Source organism: Heterocephalus glaber, unplaced genomic scaffold (assembly GCF_053883595.1).
Source record: "Heterocephalus glaber isolate CG9 unplaced genomic scaffold, H.glaber_assembly_v1.0 deba00001444, whole genome shotgun sequence".
Classification (NCBI taxonomy): Eukaryota; Metazoa; Chordata; class Mammalia; order Rodentia; family Bathyergidae; genus Heterocephalus; species Heterocephalus glaber.
The window spans coordinates 11471147-11487368 of NW_028258297.1; the positions used below are offsets into that span (position 1 = coordinate 11471147).

General features: G+C 45.9%; 1 protein-coding gene across 1 annotated transcript; it reads right to left on the reverse strand.

Moving 5' to 3' along the window:
• Nucleotides 1-342: 342 nt before the first annotated feature.
• Nucleotides 343-15203, reverse strand: LOC101704184 (apolipoprotein L2). Its single transcript, XM_004845696.3, has 4 exons — nt 14931-15203; nt 10549-10614; nt 8032-8158; nt 343-4261 (listed from the first exon to the last, which is right to left on the reverse strand). Exons 1-4 carry the CDS (start codon nt 14998-15000, stop codon nt 3028-3030), a joined length of 1497 nt encoding a protein of 498 aa, XP_004845753.1. The 5' UTR covers nt 15001-15203; the 3' UTR covers nt 343-3027.
• Nucleotides 15204-16222: the final 1019 nt, after the last annotated feature.

The window sequence follows — 16222 nt, forward strand, 5'->3', positions numbered from 1 at the left end:
ATCCTTAACCCAGTCTTCAAATCTGATTTCACATTATTTCGCCCCAAACAACCACTGTTTTTCCAACACAGCATTTGGAATTTCACTGGTCTCTCATTACAGCCTGGCCCCAGGGGGATGGCAATGTACCAAGTTCTCCACCCACTCTGCTGTCACCACCATTGCCACCACCATCACCATCAAGGTCAGTGCCTGGCTGAGGCAAGAGTGAGTTGACCCTAGGAAGACAGAGCTAGAGGCCACCGGAGGAAAGAAGCCTGGGCCATGGGCTACGGGGAGGGTGGGAAATGGAGTCCTGTTTCTTCTCCCAGAGTCCAACAGCTCCTGCTCTGGCTTCCTCCCATCTCTGGCTCTTCAGTTTCCTGATCCTGTCATTGTTTGTTCCTGCACCTGCATCTAGCAGGCTCCCAGTGTATTCACTAGTTAGAAATAAACTTTTCTTTCCCGTTTCCTGCACTCCTCAGTTCCCTCTTGTCCCTTATTAAAGGCTTTAGTTTCCTGCATTCTCCTCAACCCACTTGGTATCTGCATGAGTCCCTCCCTTGCTGTGCTCAGCCATAGAAATGCCAGACTCCTAAATACCCAGTTCCAGACTTATTCTCACCCTCTGTCCCTTTTAATAAAATGCATCTCTTTGTTTTTTCTTTTTTGTGATCACTGTTTATTCATTTGTACTTCTACTTGCCTATAAACTCAGCTTTACACAAATAATTCAAGACACCAAAATTTATATTTTAAATGACAGAATAACAAATAAAACAATAGGCCACAATTATTATTTTAAACAGACCAAGTCCAGGAAAAAAAGAAATACAAATATGTAGACATATTAGCAGTGCTTAAATTTCCTACTTGGTTTCATGAATTACTTATTATTCGAGATGTAAGTATTTACCGCTATGCTGTGTATACATATTGGGCTTAATGGGGCTGAGGATTGAGCTCAATGGTTCCGCTGCCTTGCCCCCCAAGCGCAAAGACCTGAGTTCGATCCCCGGTACCAAAAAAACAAAAACCAAAAAACATATTGGGCTTACTTCATGTAAAATATTAATATGACAATTTAAAACTTTGTAATTAATATTTATTTCAAGAAAAATATTAATTTGAGTAATTAAAAGAAACAAGTAGCTGATATGTATATTTTCTCATTTCTATGGATAAAAACGGAAGAATGATGTAGGTTAAGACAACTTTCAAACAAGTTTTCAAACAATAGATATCAGGCTATAGTTTAAAAAAAGTAGCCACCTTCATCATCAAAGATATGAAAGGTAGAGGATAAAAATCAACCTATTATTTTTCTGCTTGCCTAATATCAATCAAGAGTGACTGAATCTACAAGTTTGCTTTAAATTGAATATCTCTTTAAACTAATACTGTATTCATAAAAGGAGATGAAGTTAGCATCTAGGAAAAAAGAAACATTTTAGTGATCCCTGAAAGTCATTAAGAAAGCCAAAGAGGTCATAAGCAGTCTGTCTGGCAGTGGCAACAGCACAAGGAAAAACTATTACTAAGCAAGACAGTGCCCACCAGGCTGCAGGGATCTGCACACATAATCTCATGTTGTTATCTGTAATATTATTAATATTTTCTGCATTATTTGGACATTATTTGGACAATGTATATTTGGTAAAACAAGCAGTGCTGGCTGCTTCTTAACCAAAGAAATACAAGGTAAAAGAACTGAGAAGTAATTAGCAAAGTCAGGTCTACTTGGTCAAGACCATGACATGTTAATAAATCACATACAAGATTGCCAGAGTTACCGATCTATAGGCCTTGTCGGGGAGCAAGAGGAGGGCTTCTACACAAAGGCCTTGCAGTTTAAATGCTAAGACAATGTCTCTGAAAATGCATGCTGTGCTCTGGAAGTTTCTAATAATACAGAATAACTATACACACGCACACATATGACACTTCATTCTCTTCCCGTGATATCCTAAATTCTAAAATGTTTTTCTAGTTTAAATTGTTGGAAGTTTTTTGTTTTGTAGATTAAGACTATGCATTGAAAAACTGATATATTCTTTCCCAGAAACCATAACCATTAGAAACTTTTGGAGGAAGGTACAGATTCCTATAAATTAGAACTCCACAAGTACCTAATTCTGAGAGCTTTCGTTCCTCCTTTATAGAAACTTGAACTTTCCTCTCTAGGGAAGGATATAACTAGATACAATGATTCCTGTTACACCTTAAAATGAAACTTCAAAGCAGCTGCACTTAGACACTGAATGCCTGGGTAGCCCACCTTTGACTCCAGTCCATCTCAATGTGAGTAATAGTGTCAGCTTTTAATGAATGTGTTTCTTTGTTAAGTAGTTCGTTTCGTTTCCAGTGTCATCCAAGCACATGCTGTTTATTTTCTGGTGGTTTTTTAGCCTCTGACCAGGAAGTGCTTTCCTTTTGCTGACTGCACCCAGGGGAGAGGAGTTGCCTAAGGAAGGGCTCTAAACTCTTGCCATTCACAGAACAGCAGCCCGCATCATCTTGTTAGAAAATCAGAATATTGGGACCTAATCCAAACCCTTTGAATCTGAATCTGCCTTGACACAAGATCCTCCAGGGGTGGGAATGCAAATGAAAGCTGAGGCAGCACTGTCCTGTAGTAGCTTCAGTCTTCCATGGTCAAGCATTTTCTTCTGGCTCTTATCCCCCTGTGTGGAAGGACGTGTGGCTATGTGAACACTGACCCATTTTCAGACATAAAATAGAGGGGAGGCTTTTCGTTTACTCTCATCTACTTCCTGTGTATATATGGCCACCTGTATTGTCCAGAGACATTCACCTTCACATAAGGGGCTCAGGGCTGTTACAGAATGACTTTTTCATCTACAGAGTGCTTCATGGTTTCCAAAGGGCTTCCACATGCAAAGTCCTCTAGGATCTTCTCCAGAGTCCTGGAAAGCTAGGAGAATTCACAGGGAAGCTCTGCAGCTCAACTTAACAGGGGAGAGACCTGTGGCATCCTGATGTCTTTCTCAGATGGGGACACTGGTGTAGGTTAGGCAAGTCAGCATATTAGTAAATTAAAGCAGGAGAACGTGATGGCTCCCGGGATCCTCCCTGGAGCGGAGGGTCCCGTCTTCGGTCCGGCCTGATGCGCACCCCGCCCTCGCGGACCCCACACCTGGACGGTGCTCTCACAGGGAGCCCCGGAGCCGTGGCCTCTGAGGCTCCTTTGGGCTTGGGCTTCAGTGTGCTCGGTTTAGCCTGCCGTCTCTGAGCCTGCCACCGCCAGGGGGAGGCTCCCACTGTGGTGAGCTGCAGAATGAGGCGCCCAGACCCCGAGCGGAGCTGAGAGCAGCTTCCGCTGGCCCCTTCCCCCTCCATCTGTTTTTGTTTATGCCCTTGAAAAACACACCTCCCGTGGCTTCTGTCTGCTCTTCTTGTGGAATGAGTTCCCTGAGGCAAGCCCGACTGTAATCTTGCTTGGATCCCGATGAGCTCCTCCAACTTCCTCTCCAGAACGTGAGCCTGCTGCCTCAGCTCTTCAGCTGACTCTGCCTTTGCCCCCTTTTGCAAATGTTTGGAAGTTTGCACCAGGCTGTACACATCCACCAGAAGGAAGACAGCTGCAACGGCTGCACCCATCATCCGGGCTCCTTTGGACATTGCCTGAGCAGTGCCTCCAAAGGCTTTCTGTACCCGTTCACCCTTTCGGAATGGGATTTTCCAAGTCCCTGTGAAGCGGTTGGCGTTGGCCAGTAAGCGAGCGTCAGCCCTGGCTAGTTTCAAGGCATGGATGCTCTTCTTCATACCTTTCAGCACACTGATGCCTTGCACGGATTTGAGAACAACATCGAGTTCTACCTGACCCACAGACTGTGCCAACTCCTTCGCTGTGTCCTTGCTGTTCGTCACCAGGCACCTGGCTTCAGCTTTGGCAGACGACACGCTTGATTGTTCCACTATGGCAGCGGCAGCACTAGTCATAGCAGAGACTGCTCCCAGCCCCATCCCAGTTGCTGATAGCAGCAAACTGCTCCCTGCTGTGACAGGCGCCAGAGCCAGACCCAGGATGGTTAGGACTCCAGAGGCCGCACCGGCAGAGCTGCTCACCATGTTGGACACGGTGCAGTTCCTGTGTATTCTGTCGATTCTGTCTGCAAGGGCATGGAGCTGGGCTATCTGCTTCTGAAGCTCCATTTTCATCTCAGAAAACTCCTTCAAATACCTCTCCCTAGCCCGCAGGTCTTCATCTGTGTCTGCTGTACATACATTCAGAGCTTCGCGTAGTGCATCGGCCTCTTCCCTGTAACAGTAGATGTCAAATGATTACAAAAGACAATGTGTTTTTCTGTAAAATGAGATACATAAAGTCTATCCTGCATGAATCACAGAGGACTTACTGTGAATCAAATGGAAAGGAATTTTACAGGTGTACACAATTTTTCCTTCAGTGAAGAAGTCTAGTAATCGGAGGTCGTCTGTGGTTTTACCCAATAAAGAGTTATTGAATAAAAGTCACCTTCACATTATGTGCATAATGATCCTCTTGAGTGGCAAGCATTCCATAAAGATGCCTCTCATTCAACTCAGTGACACCACTACCCAAGGATCTGTAGAGCAAGAACTCTGTGGGTGAACCCAGAAAAGTGGGATTGGAGCAAAAATCTCCTTAGTTTACAGAATTTTATTGTGTAGTGAGAATCAACCTTTCTCAGGGAGAAATCTTCCCTTTGCCCTAAGCTACTAGGGAGTGATCAAGGAATGCCCTGCCTTCTAGGAATCTCTTTGCTTTCCTGGGGACTTTAATCATGAGCCCATGCATGTTGAGTATCTGTAATACTACAATTCTCAATTAAAAATGATATCACAAAACAGTGGACCTCATGGCAGGGGTCACTGTAAAATTCAGCCTCACTAGAAGTAGTTTAATAAAATTACCTTCACATTATGTGCATAAAGTATAAAGAAACATAACTGAATTTGTATTTAGACTTTGGTCCCATTCCAGAGATGTTTCATTATGTATCTGAAAATATTTCCAAATCAGAAAATACCCAGATTTGGAAACACACCCGATCCTGAGCATTGCCCATAAAGTATGCTCAGCCCTAACAATGTGGTGCGCTATGTGGGCTTTGGGATGTTTCTTTCTTTCTTTTTTTTTTTTTTTGGTACCAGGGATTGAACTCGGGACCTTGCGCTTGCAAGGCAGGTGGCGGGACCACTAAGCTAAATCCCTGACCCTGGATATTTCTGTCCTATATTGGAACTGGAAGCTAAAGGGACTGACCTCTGGGAGGGGATGGCCATGAGGACAGTATGTGAGCCAGCCCCAACGGAAAGCCAGAAAGCTAGGGCTTGGGATGGAAAAAATGATTTCCTTGAGCAAAGTTTAGTTACAGCCTTCTGAAGCTCTTCTCAACTGGACATCAACTTTTCCCTTCCATGTCCATACTTGTAATGCCCAGCCTTAGCAAGAGTCCCACCATCAGCTCAGAGAGCACCCCCACCCGACATCTAGTCAAGCTCCCATTCCTGACCTCTGATGGATTAGTCTTCACCTGCTTTAGGAAGCATCCCTTTTGGTCAGTGTCAAAGAACATCCTACTCTTTCTTACGTGTGTGTGTGTGTGTGTGTGTGTGTGTGTGGCACTGGGGATTGAACTGAGCCTTTCCACTGAGCAATATCTCCAGTTCTTTTCATTTTATATTTTATTTAAGGGAAAGGAAAAATTATGAGACAAGGAAAAAATGGAAATGAAATCTTTGTAAATAGGGAAGGGTGGAGGGGTTGAAGGGAGCACAGGGAATGGGGAAAAAATAAGAACCAAGATACATCATGTACAATTACAAGCTCCCAATATACCTAAAATTACCAATAAAAGGATTTAAGCAAAATAAAAAAAAAAGAGTCTTGCTAAGTTATAAAGTTTCCTAGGCTGGACTTGAACTTGGTATCCTCCTGCCTCTGCCTATCAGAGTGCTGGGATTGTAGGCGTGCATGACTATGCCTGAGAGTCCCCTGTTCTAGACACCCGGTAAATGATTTGCTCTCCAGTGCTCTCACTCCTTGTTGGCTCTAAGTCCCCAGCTGTCTTTACTGCATCCAGAATTGCTCCCCGTTTTTCTCCCCAGTGCAACCGTGCTGAATAATGTCTTCCTCTTTCCACATGCATCAGAATAACTCTCTCTCACAGGGTTAGCCTCCTTGATAGGCGATCCTCCATGCGCATAGTTACACATTAATACAGGACCACACTGTATACTGAAGAAAATGGAAGCTTCACGCTTGAAATCTTCCCAGGATCTGTCCTGCGGGTCTCTTCCTTTGGCTGATTTTAACGTGTGTCCTTTTTTCATGATAAACTTTAACTGTGTCACAACCATATTCAGTGAGCTCCAAGTCCTAGTGAATCATCAGCCTTGTGGGTGGTTTGGGGAAGTTCCCACATTTGCCATTGGTGTCAAAAATAAGGGTGGTCTCGGGTGGTTGGCTAACTCTGGATACTTATGACTAAAAAATATTTTTTAGAATTTAGAGCCAGAAAGATTGTAAAGACGAATTCCTCCGCTGCCTTCTCTCATTCCATGCCTGATGCCTTTGCCCTTTCTGGCTGAAGGTCATAGGGTCTAGTTGCTTCCCCATTAGACTGCAAAGCCAGTTGATTGACTCCACCTTGACTGTCCACCCACCTTACCACTTCCTGACTCCACACCTTACACTCCGACCTTTGGGACCTTACAGTCAGATGTCATCAGCCTAACTGACACCCTAGCTGGTGACAGCCTCACATGGGTACATGCCAAGGCCGTGTGCGAAGTCATGTGACATCGAGACCCATCTGTGTGAATCGCTAAGTTGGAAAGCTCCTGTATTTGGACAAGGTACTAGAGGAAGTGGGAGGCTTTTGAGTGTCCTCAGACCCTCTCCAATTACACAAAACAGGCAGCCAATGGTTCGGACTTTGAAAGTGGACATTAAGCCATGCTGCTTTCTGTTGGTCAGGAGTCACACTACTCTGCGGGATAGAAGGGGATCCCAAAGGGCAACTGAGAACTGTCTGCCATCCATAGGTTGTGAGGGAAACAACCACTCACAGCCCACTGTGCCCATCAGGCATGGATCCCAGCAAGGGGTAAGAAAGTCCTTTCCTCCACTCATGTGTCCTCCGCTGGGCTGATGCCCTCCCCATGCTTTGTGCCTGCAACACCTACTTCTTGGACTCTGGTCCCACCTCTGGCCCCAGCCTTCTTACTTCTCCATCCTAAGCCCTCTCCAGCTGTCCCCTGAGCCTTGGCTCTGACCCTAGTCCAGGTTTCTTTGGGTCTTTGGGAATGGTATTTGCACTGTGTTCCCCATCTCTGCCCCACAGTCACTCCCGGCCCTTCATTATGGTCCTGTCAGATTAAAGTGTGATTCCCACCGAACAGATGGCAATCCAAGTCTCCAAGGCATAAGCCATGATTCCACTTAGCTCTGGCCAACTCCAATGTGACTGTTCTGCCTCCTGGTCCACAGAAGGATTGTGATGCATTTGTATAGTTCCTCAGATGGGGAGAAAAATGGCCAAAACTAGAATACATAGGAACACTGTTTATCACGTCCAGATGGCACTGATCTGTCCTAAAGCAAGTCTTCTTCTTGGCTCCCATCTCCAAGGAGAAGACTCATGGCCCTGCTGTCTTCCTACCTGGCCTTTGTACAGTTACCTTTGCTTGAACATCTGCTGTGTGTCAGCCATATACTAAGCACTTTTGTGCACTATCTTATTTTTCTCAAAATAAAGTGCAATGGTTGAAGAAACTAAGGCTGAAAGTGGTGAAATAACTTGCAAGGGTCACATAACTAGCAGACAGTAGAAGTGATCTTGCCCACTGTGGGTACCATGTCCTTTCAACCTGAGGCCATCCACTCCCAGAAATGACATGGAGGAAATATCCCACAGGGATTGTTGAGAAGGGGCACCTCAACCCCAACCGCAGGAAACTTCTTGGAGGAGGTGTGTCTGCCCCCAAGAAAACCAGCCCAGCAGGGATTTGGGTGGCATAGCTGGGGATACCCATGGAGGTGACCTGGTCAACTTAGCCATCTCCACAAAGACCTCCCAGGCTCCACTGTGAGTCAGCAGTAGTTGCAGATCCTCTCTGCTCACTGCCTCCTGGAGACGCTGAATGACAACCTCAATGAAGCTGTTGTTCTCTAGGAGAGAGAGAGAGAGGGAGAGAGGGAGAGAGAGAGGGAGGGAGAGAGAGAGAGAGAGAGAGGAGTAAGTTTAGAAGACTGTGGAGTAGATGGCTTTTAGTATAAGGTGGTTAAATTTTTACCTTCTGGAGCAGCTGTCATATGAAGTACTTTTGATGGAATCAATAGTGATATGGACTGAATTACTGTATGTCCCTCAAATTCACATTAGAGCTTTCACCCCAGTGACTGTATTTGGAAAAAAAGGCATTTAAACAAGTGATACCTTTATCTAAAGTTCTGGTACTGAAATATGTTTAGAATTTCAGATTTATTAAAATAATTTTTAATATTTGTGTTTAATTGACATGTAACAATTGTACTTATTTATAGGTTATAGTGTGATATTTTAGAGCTCCTGGCATATCATCAACTCCAACATCATTTGAGGGGAGAAAGTTCAAAATTCTCTCTACTAGATACTTTGAAATTGAAACTTAATAGAATGTTTAATCTTTTAGAAAGGGAATACAAGATATGCATATTGTGTTACTTGCCAATCCTAGTGATCAAATGCTTTAATATTTGGAGGTGAAACAAATAGTATAAACCTTAAGTGGGCTCAGGCCAGTAGAGGGCAGAGTTACCACCTAAGTGAATCACCCAAATAGTACTTGGTTGTGGTAATGTGCAGGTTTGGGACTGCAATTCAAGGTTTTAGGAACAGTATATACTTCTGTGAGTACTGAGACACGATATAAAATATATTTCTTACTGTGCCCACACAGAGAAGCATTACTCTTATTTCACAGAAGAAGAAAGTGAGACTCAGACAGGAAATGGCTGCTGAAAGCCCGGAAATAGAAAGTGTGGAATTTGAATTCAGAGCTAACTCATCAACAATGTTTTAAAAGCTCTCTTTGAAGACTCATGTTTTAAAAATTTCTGTGCTTTATTCACTCTACTTCACTATATATACATATATATACATATATATACATATATATACATATATATACATATATATACATATATACATATATATACATATATATACACATATATATACTATTGACTAAAATTGAAAATTGTCAGGAAAAAAAGATTTCTTCTGCTAATCATCGATGCTCTAAAACTGGCAGAGGAGGAAGATTCTTTAGGTGGGTAGTGATGGGCGATGGATCCTCAGCGCTGATCTTTTCAACTTTTTGCCATTTGACTTTTGGCTGAGGGGTGGGCCTGATTTTTGGGGATCCCCAGACTTAGGTCTCTGGCCAAGCACTCCAATAACAATTTCTCCATGTCTCAGGGCATCCTGCTATACAGTGGCACCTCTGACCCCAGCTGGCCCAATCATTAAACAGGGGAGAGTTTGCCCTAAAGAATCCATCAACTGCAGCCCTGCCTTAGGATCCCAGGCCTGCCACAAGCTCCTGGCTTCCAATCTTCCCTCTTTCCCTTATTCTTCACCCTGACTACTGACAGGAAAATTTGCCCTCAGGGCTGGTGAAGAATTAAGGAACAGACTTGGTTCCAGGACACCTGAGCAAGGTAGGAAAGAAGACAGGACTGAGGGAAAGTGGTGTTGATTTGGGGGCTGGAAGGTTGTTTCCTTTTTGCTTCTGGTTCAGAGTTTTCTTTTCCATCACATAATTGAAATCTGTCACTGCCTGAGGCAGATCCACCTAGTAAGTAGGTGCATTTATTGGCAGTGCAGGGCTGATGCTCTAACACATCTTGGTGAGGGGCTTTCCACCTAGAACTAAGAAGGTCCAGGTAGGTGAGAGAGCCTGCACTGCAGAAGGACCTATTATGTGACAGGCACCATCCTGGCCATGTCCATATGTTACACCCAATCCTTACAAGACCACAGAAGGTACTGTTCTCACGTGACACCTCAGGAGCTCCAGGTCACACAGATGGAAGGGCACAAAGGTCACACTGTGTCCAGTTCTGTGTCAGTTTGGGTCTCTTTCTGCTGAGTCTTGCAGATCTGAAGCTGGAGGGAGGAGGCTGCTCATACACAGCACCCAGGGTCAGCCAGGAGCAGGGTGCAGGTGACATACAAGAGGACCACTAGGTCATTGTCACATCTTCTCCCTGCTCTTCTGTTTCCTACCCTCTTCCCACCTCCTCTGCTTTCCTTCACTTCCCTGAGGCTGTCCTGGTTCCTGATCAGGCAATGGCTAGGAGGCAGAGTGGGCAGGAAGTCGGCTATTGGATCCTGGACCTGAGGAGTGGTCCTGGGAGGGAAACTCCCTTAACCTGGGATCCAGAGATTTCTGGTTTTTTCCTGGGGCCCCTCTTCCTCATCCTTGATTTCTCTATAGATTCCCTCTGCTTTGGAGGTAGCACTTCGGTTCTAGATTGTAGATAGGACCCCACCATAGAAGAAGAAGCACACATACCTGGGGAAGGTGCGTCAGCCATGACACCAGTAGCATTGTCCCTGAGAGCTCTCTGGGATGTCCAGGCTGGAGGAGAGGAAAAACACCAATTGTAGGATGGAAAGGGAGCCACATGGGGCAAGCTTGAGCAGCAGTCAGGTGTCAGGTCTCCTGGAGTTCCCTCAGGGGTGCGGCAAAGGCCGCAGTGGACTTCACCCAGAGTGTTCTCTGACCACCGGGCTTTGCAGCTGCTATTGAAGGAAAAGCTGTCATCTGGCATCAGCTCCCTGTGCCCTCACCCAAGCCAGTGCAGAGGCCTGGCGCCCCGTGGGGGCACAGGGAGAGGACAGTGGGATGAGGGCGCCACTGGCTAACATGACCTCTGGATTTAGTGAGAATGGAAGTTAAAACTAAAGCACAAATTTTCAGGAAAGAGCTTTTACTGGAAAATTGCAGAAAGTGTTAAGGGATTTTAGCTTGAGTAGCCGACAAGGTCCAGCAGACCTCTTAGCAAAAGAAAGTAAGAGAAAAGCACGGAAAGGTCTCCAGCTTGAGGATCAGACCAGCCCACTCACACAGTGCCAGGCTGGCTTTGAAGATTAGCTGAGGTGGGCAATTTCTGCAAAAGCCAGGAACCCAGGTAATTCAGGATGGGAGACTTCTACATGTTGGATCTGGAAGGTGGCATCGTAGGTAGATGATGATCATTGGATGTTCCCATAAATCCTAAAAACTAGTTCGTCTTACCAGCCTTGAAAGCGTATGAGATAAGCAGGGTAAATTTAGAGCTAATCAACTTTGTTTTGCCAAGTTTTTCGAAATGATTAACGTGCAGAGTTGATCAGGATCTGACTCAAAATTGTAAGGCAATAAGGGAGACAAAAATAATCTCGTTTGTTTATCACCTGTTACCTATTTTTATTTCTTCTATCATATCTCAAGGAGACAGCCATACAGAAACAACAGAACCCACTGGCAGAGAAACAGATGGGAAGAAATTCTGGCAAGTATCTGGGATGGTGAACATTTGTGTTCACTAATGAGAAGAGCTAGTGTTTATTGAGGGTCTGTGATGCACATGCATTTTGTTGCATGATCACAGACATTCCATGTGGTGAGTACCTTTTGGGCTCCCATTTTAAAGGAGAGGAAACAACCAGGAAAGTCAAGTAACATGCCCAAGTCTTCACCGTAGTGGTGAACCAGGACTTGAACTAAGTCTTTCTGACTCAAATCCTATGTTTACGATAATTGTGCTCTACTTCCTTAAATATGAAAATTTTACTCATATATATTTACTCAATATATATATTCCAATTCCAAATCTCTTGTACCCTGTTGACCCAGTCTCCGTCTCAGTAAGTTTTCTGGTGTCCCTTGTGGTTCCTAAGGCCTGCACCTTATTGCTTCTGCAATAATCCTTTCTCCGAGATCCTTCATCCCATGAGGGCCTGGAATCCTGCCAGTCCCTGGCTCTGCTGTGGGCTCCCAGTGCCCTTTGCTGTCCCTCGCTAACTGTTGGATCATCAGTCGTTTCTTCTTATGTAGGCCAGTAATAGTGGAAGGGACACTGTTTTTGTATAAAACTTTGCCTGCTTTCAGGAATTTTCTAGAAGTAGAATGACTGGGTCAGAAGACATCAACATTTAAACACAGGCTGTACATGAAAATTTATTCTGTTAGCCTTACTCCTTCCTGGTAGTTTTTAAATATGAAGATAAACCTCAAAAATGTGTGTGTGTGTTGTTTTCTCTTTATTTATGTGCTTGTTTAGAAGTGTTTAGAAAGAGCAGCCCTGACATGCAAGCTGGTTTGGACTCTCAGTGAGGCCACGTTATTCTTTTATTGGACATAAATGACCTCATAGACTCTCAGGCTCAGGCAACATTGCCCTGAGTCCATGATAAAATCACAGAAATCAGGTCCATGGAATAATTTATCTGAGGACAGACAAAAACAAAGTCTGTGTGCCACACACAAAATACCAAACACCCTGTTATGGTCTGAATGTGTCCCCTAAATTCCATTCTTTGGTAACTTAATCCATTTTTGTAAATGAATCAGTTTATAAACTGATGGTATCTGGGGCTGGGGCCTTTGGGAGGTAATGAGGATTAAATGAGGTCATGAGGGTGGGGCCCTTGGATGGGACTAATAGGCTTATGAGAAGAGGAAGAGGGACCTGAAGGAATCGCGGTTGCTCTGTTGAGACATGTGATGCCCTCCACTGTGCCACGACGCAGAATGGTCTTCAGCAGAAGCTGAGGCAGACACCAGTGCCATGCTCTGACTTCTCAGTCTACAGAACAATAAGCTAAATAAACCTCTATTCCTTATAGGTTTCCTGGACTTGGGTATTCTGTTATAGCCACCGAAACAGACTGAGTCATACAGTGTTGGCCAGAAAGATGGTTATATTGTACCATATACAGCTTTATCCTCATTCTGACCATGGGAATTTCCATAGTGGTCATGGGCTGGAAGACTCCACCTACTAGATATGCATGGCTTCTGCCTAGTGAGGAGGAATGAGTAAGCCTAGGGAGCTATGAAGGGCCCCTGTCAGATATCCCCAAAGTGGACACAGCTCCCAGCACTTTCCCTTAACTTTCCAGGCATCTCTAGCCATTCCCAGGCAGATCCATCTCCAGCTGCTGGTTTTGTTCTCTGACTTGATTGAAACAGCACCGTATTCCCATGGCTCTGGATGCCTGTCCACTTGTACAGAAGCCACTCCCCTCACTTTTGCACTGGCTACCTCTCATCTTGGGCACTGGACAGAGGTCTGATTCCTGGGGCCTCTTATAGGAATCATACCCGAGTTGCAGGAATCAATTTCCTAACTGTTATTACTCAGGAAAAACCTAGATAAGGCTTCTAACTTCAATTTCTCTTGGTAGACTTTAAAAATCTCTAATTTGAGGGGGGTCACAGAGGTCATTCCCCCCTTGTCATTAGTCTCCCACTGGATTTCCTCTGGATAACACCTCTGCTGTGTCGATTATTATGACTATGGTTGCCTAGGTGATTTTCAGGAACTGAAGGCTGTTTCTTCTAAAAACGGAGTCTTCATCTGGGTCTCCATATGTCCCATAGGTGCCTAGAACAGGATGAGAAGATTTGGCATCTCTGGACCCATACTGTGCCTGTCTCTGTTGGTGCCTTAGCCTTTGGGTCAGATGCTACCCAGCTCTTCCTGTAGGCTTGGAGATCATTTGGGAAATGTTTTGACCAGAACTATAATCCAAGGTTAACTTGCCTTGGACTTGCTTAGCATCTCTCCTCTTGCTTCAAGGTTAAAGACACTTAGCAGCTACCGTGACCAGAAATGTCAAGACCATGAGGGATGGCCCATCAGTTCTTGGAAGAGCTCTATCTATTCCCTAAAGGAACATTAATAGTCCTCCTCTTCATTAGTCTGTCTCCCTCATTATTCCTACCCTGTAACCCTGATGACCTGATACCTCCAGGATGAGAATGTCATTTGTGAGCAAAGCTCCCACTTCTTTCTCCCCAACCCTTGTCTCCAGGTTTTCCTGTAAGGTAACTTCCAGACCTGGGCTCAGTAACACAGGGACTTTGTGCCCCAGTTCTGACCTATATGACACAAGGTAAAGTTGGCTAAGGGGCTTCTGGGGCGGGGCGGGGTGCTTATTGTTTTAAGGGACAGATGTGGCAGGAGAACTGACTGCCCCGTCTACCTTCTTCCTACTTTGGATGTTTTGAGATCATGAGCTATGAGGTCCATGCCCCAACCCAGAGACCTGGGCAAGCAGAAAGTGTGGGGTTTTGGGTGACTCCACACATTTGCCACTGAGTCTGCCCTGTCTTATCCTTCTTCCTTACTATTTGCCTCAGTTTGACCACGGCTGGGTGGTGATGCGGGCAGTGCTGCTTCCTGCCTGAATGGGACACACTGAGCCATTGGAGGCCGAGCCTGCCAAATGCTCAGTTCCCAAAGAGAACGTTGGTGAAGGGGAAGGAGGTGCAGCGGGGAAGGCCAGACTGCACCAGCATGCTCTGCTCCTGGCCACCTTCCCAGCCCAGGCAGGGAGCCCTCCTCTGCTTGTTGGCTGTGTGGTGGGTTCTCCAGAGGTGACTGAGCAGAGCCTCTCCTTCCCGTGGCTGCAGGGCACCACTCCTCATCCCAGCCCACCTCAGGGTGTTACGACAGTACCCTCTTCCTGAGGAATCTTTACTGGCATGCTGGAGTCAAGTTCAAGCTCCTGAACCCAGCTCCTGAGCTCTCCTGCTTGCTGCAGCTCCTCTTTCCTCCCTCCTGGCACACACCTTGGTTCTAGGCCTCTTCCGGGACCATGCTCTGCACCCTCAGCCCCCAGGGCTTTGCTGGGACTGCACCCACCCATGGATACCTTCCCCACCAGGCCCGGGTCATCTGCCACCTTCTGCCTGCTGGCTGCTCCAAGCCCTCCTGGTCCGTCCTGGAATGTGGAGACTCGTGCGTCCTTCCATCTGTGTTGTACTTCTGTGGGAGTCTGTCTCTCTGGGAGTCTCAGCACACAGGAGTAGAGGTCCTGTTCTTCTGTCTGCTATACCAGCACTGGGGCATGGAGGACCAGCCAGCTGGCCTCTGCTCTCTACCCAACCCTCCCCAAACCTGGATTAAGGGAGGAATTCACTGGATACAGGAGCGCCAGCCTCTGAGAACGTAGCCCAGGTCTTTCCTCCCTCCTGGTTGAGTAATTCCATTGGCTTTTCTTTTCTGCCTCCATAAACAGCCCTTTCCAGCAGAGAACAAACACGACTTTGGCCTAGATTTCAAACAAATTACCTCACTAATTTTATGTACTTTTGCTAGTTCTATCGGATTCTGAAAGTTTCTGTTTATTTCTTCAGGTCCCGCTCCTTCTGGCTTAATGTTTTTAGATGAAGAGAATAAAAAAGAAAGTTTTCAAAAGCATGGAGCCCAGCTCCAGCCTGAAGAGTAGTGGGCTTTGAGCACCACCTTGCCAAGCTTCCCAGGGATCCCAGGGGATCCCCAGGGACAGATCTGAGGCTCAGCTCCTCCAGCCTCCTCCCCTCTTGCTCACCAAAGCTGTAGGGGCTTTCACAGGAAAAGGCTCATTTTCCTACTGTCCTCGCTTGGCCTCCGCAGGCCCGCAATCAGGAAATGCAAATTACTAGAAAGACATACATTGCCAAACTAGCAGATTGAACAAAACATGACTGGTACCACCCACTGGTAGCCATCCGTGAGCATACTCGCCCCTTGGGGTCAGTGAGGGTGTAAAGGATTCCAGAGCCTTGGATGATGATCAGCAATTCCCACTCATCTCCAAAATGTGCCCCACGTGTGGTGTGGGAACAGCCCAGGCCTCTCTCTGACAGACAGCGGAGTAAAAGTGTACAAGGGTGTGAAGGTGGTACTCAGAGCGGCTTTGTTCTTCACACCACAAAGGAGGGAAATAGCTCCCTGACAACCCTAAGGGAGTAGCTAGGGAAACCTGAGCCAATTACCCTAGAGAACCCTGTATGTGCCACCCATAAACAGAACAGGGAGGAGCAGCATGTGACAGAGTGCCTCGGAGGCCTGGAAGACGGAGGCTGAAAACACTGGCTCTATGGAGCTGAGTCTCTTGAGCCGAGTCTGTGAGTGTGCGTGTGTGCACACCTGCCTGTGTGTATATGGGCACTCATGTGCACCTGTGCATGTGTGTTTTCATAGGCAAAGTTT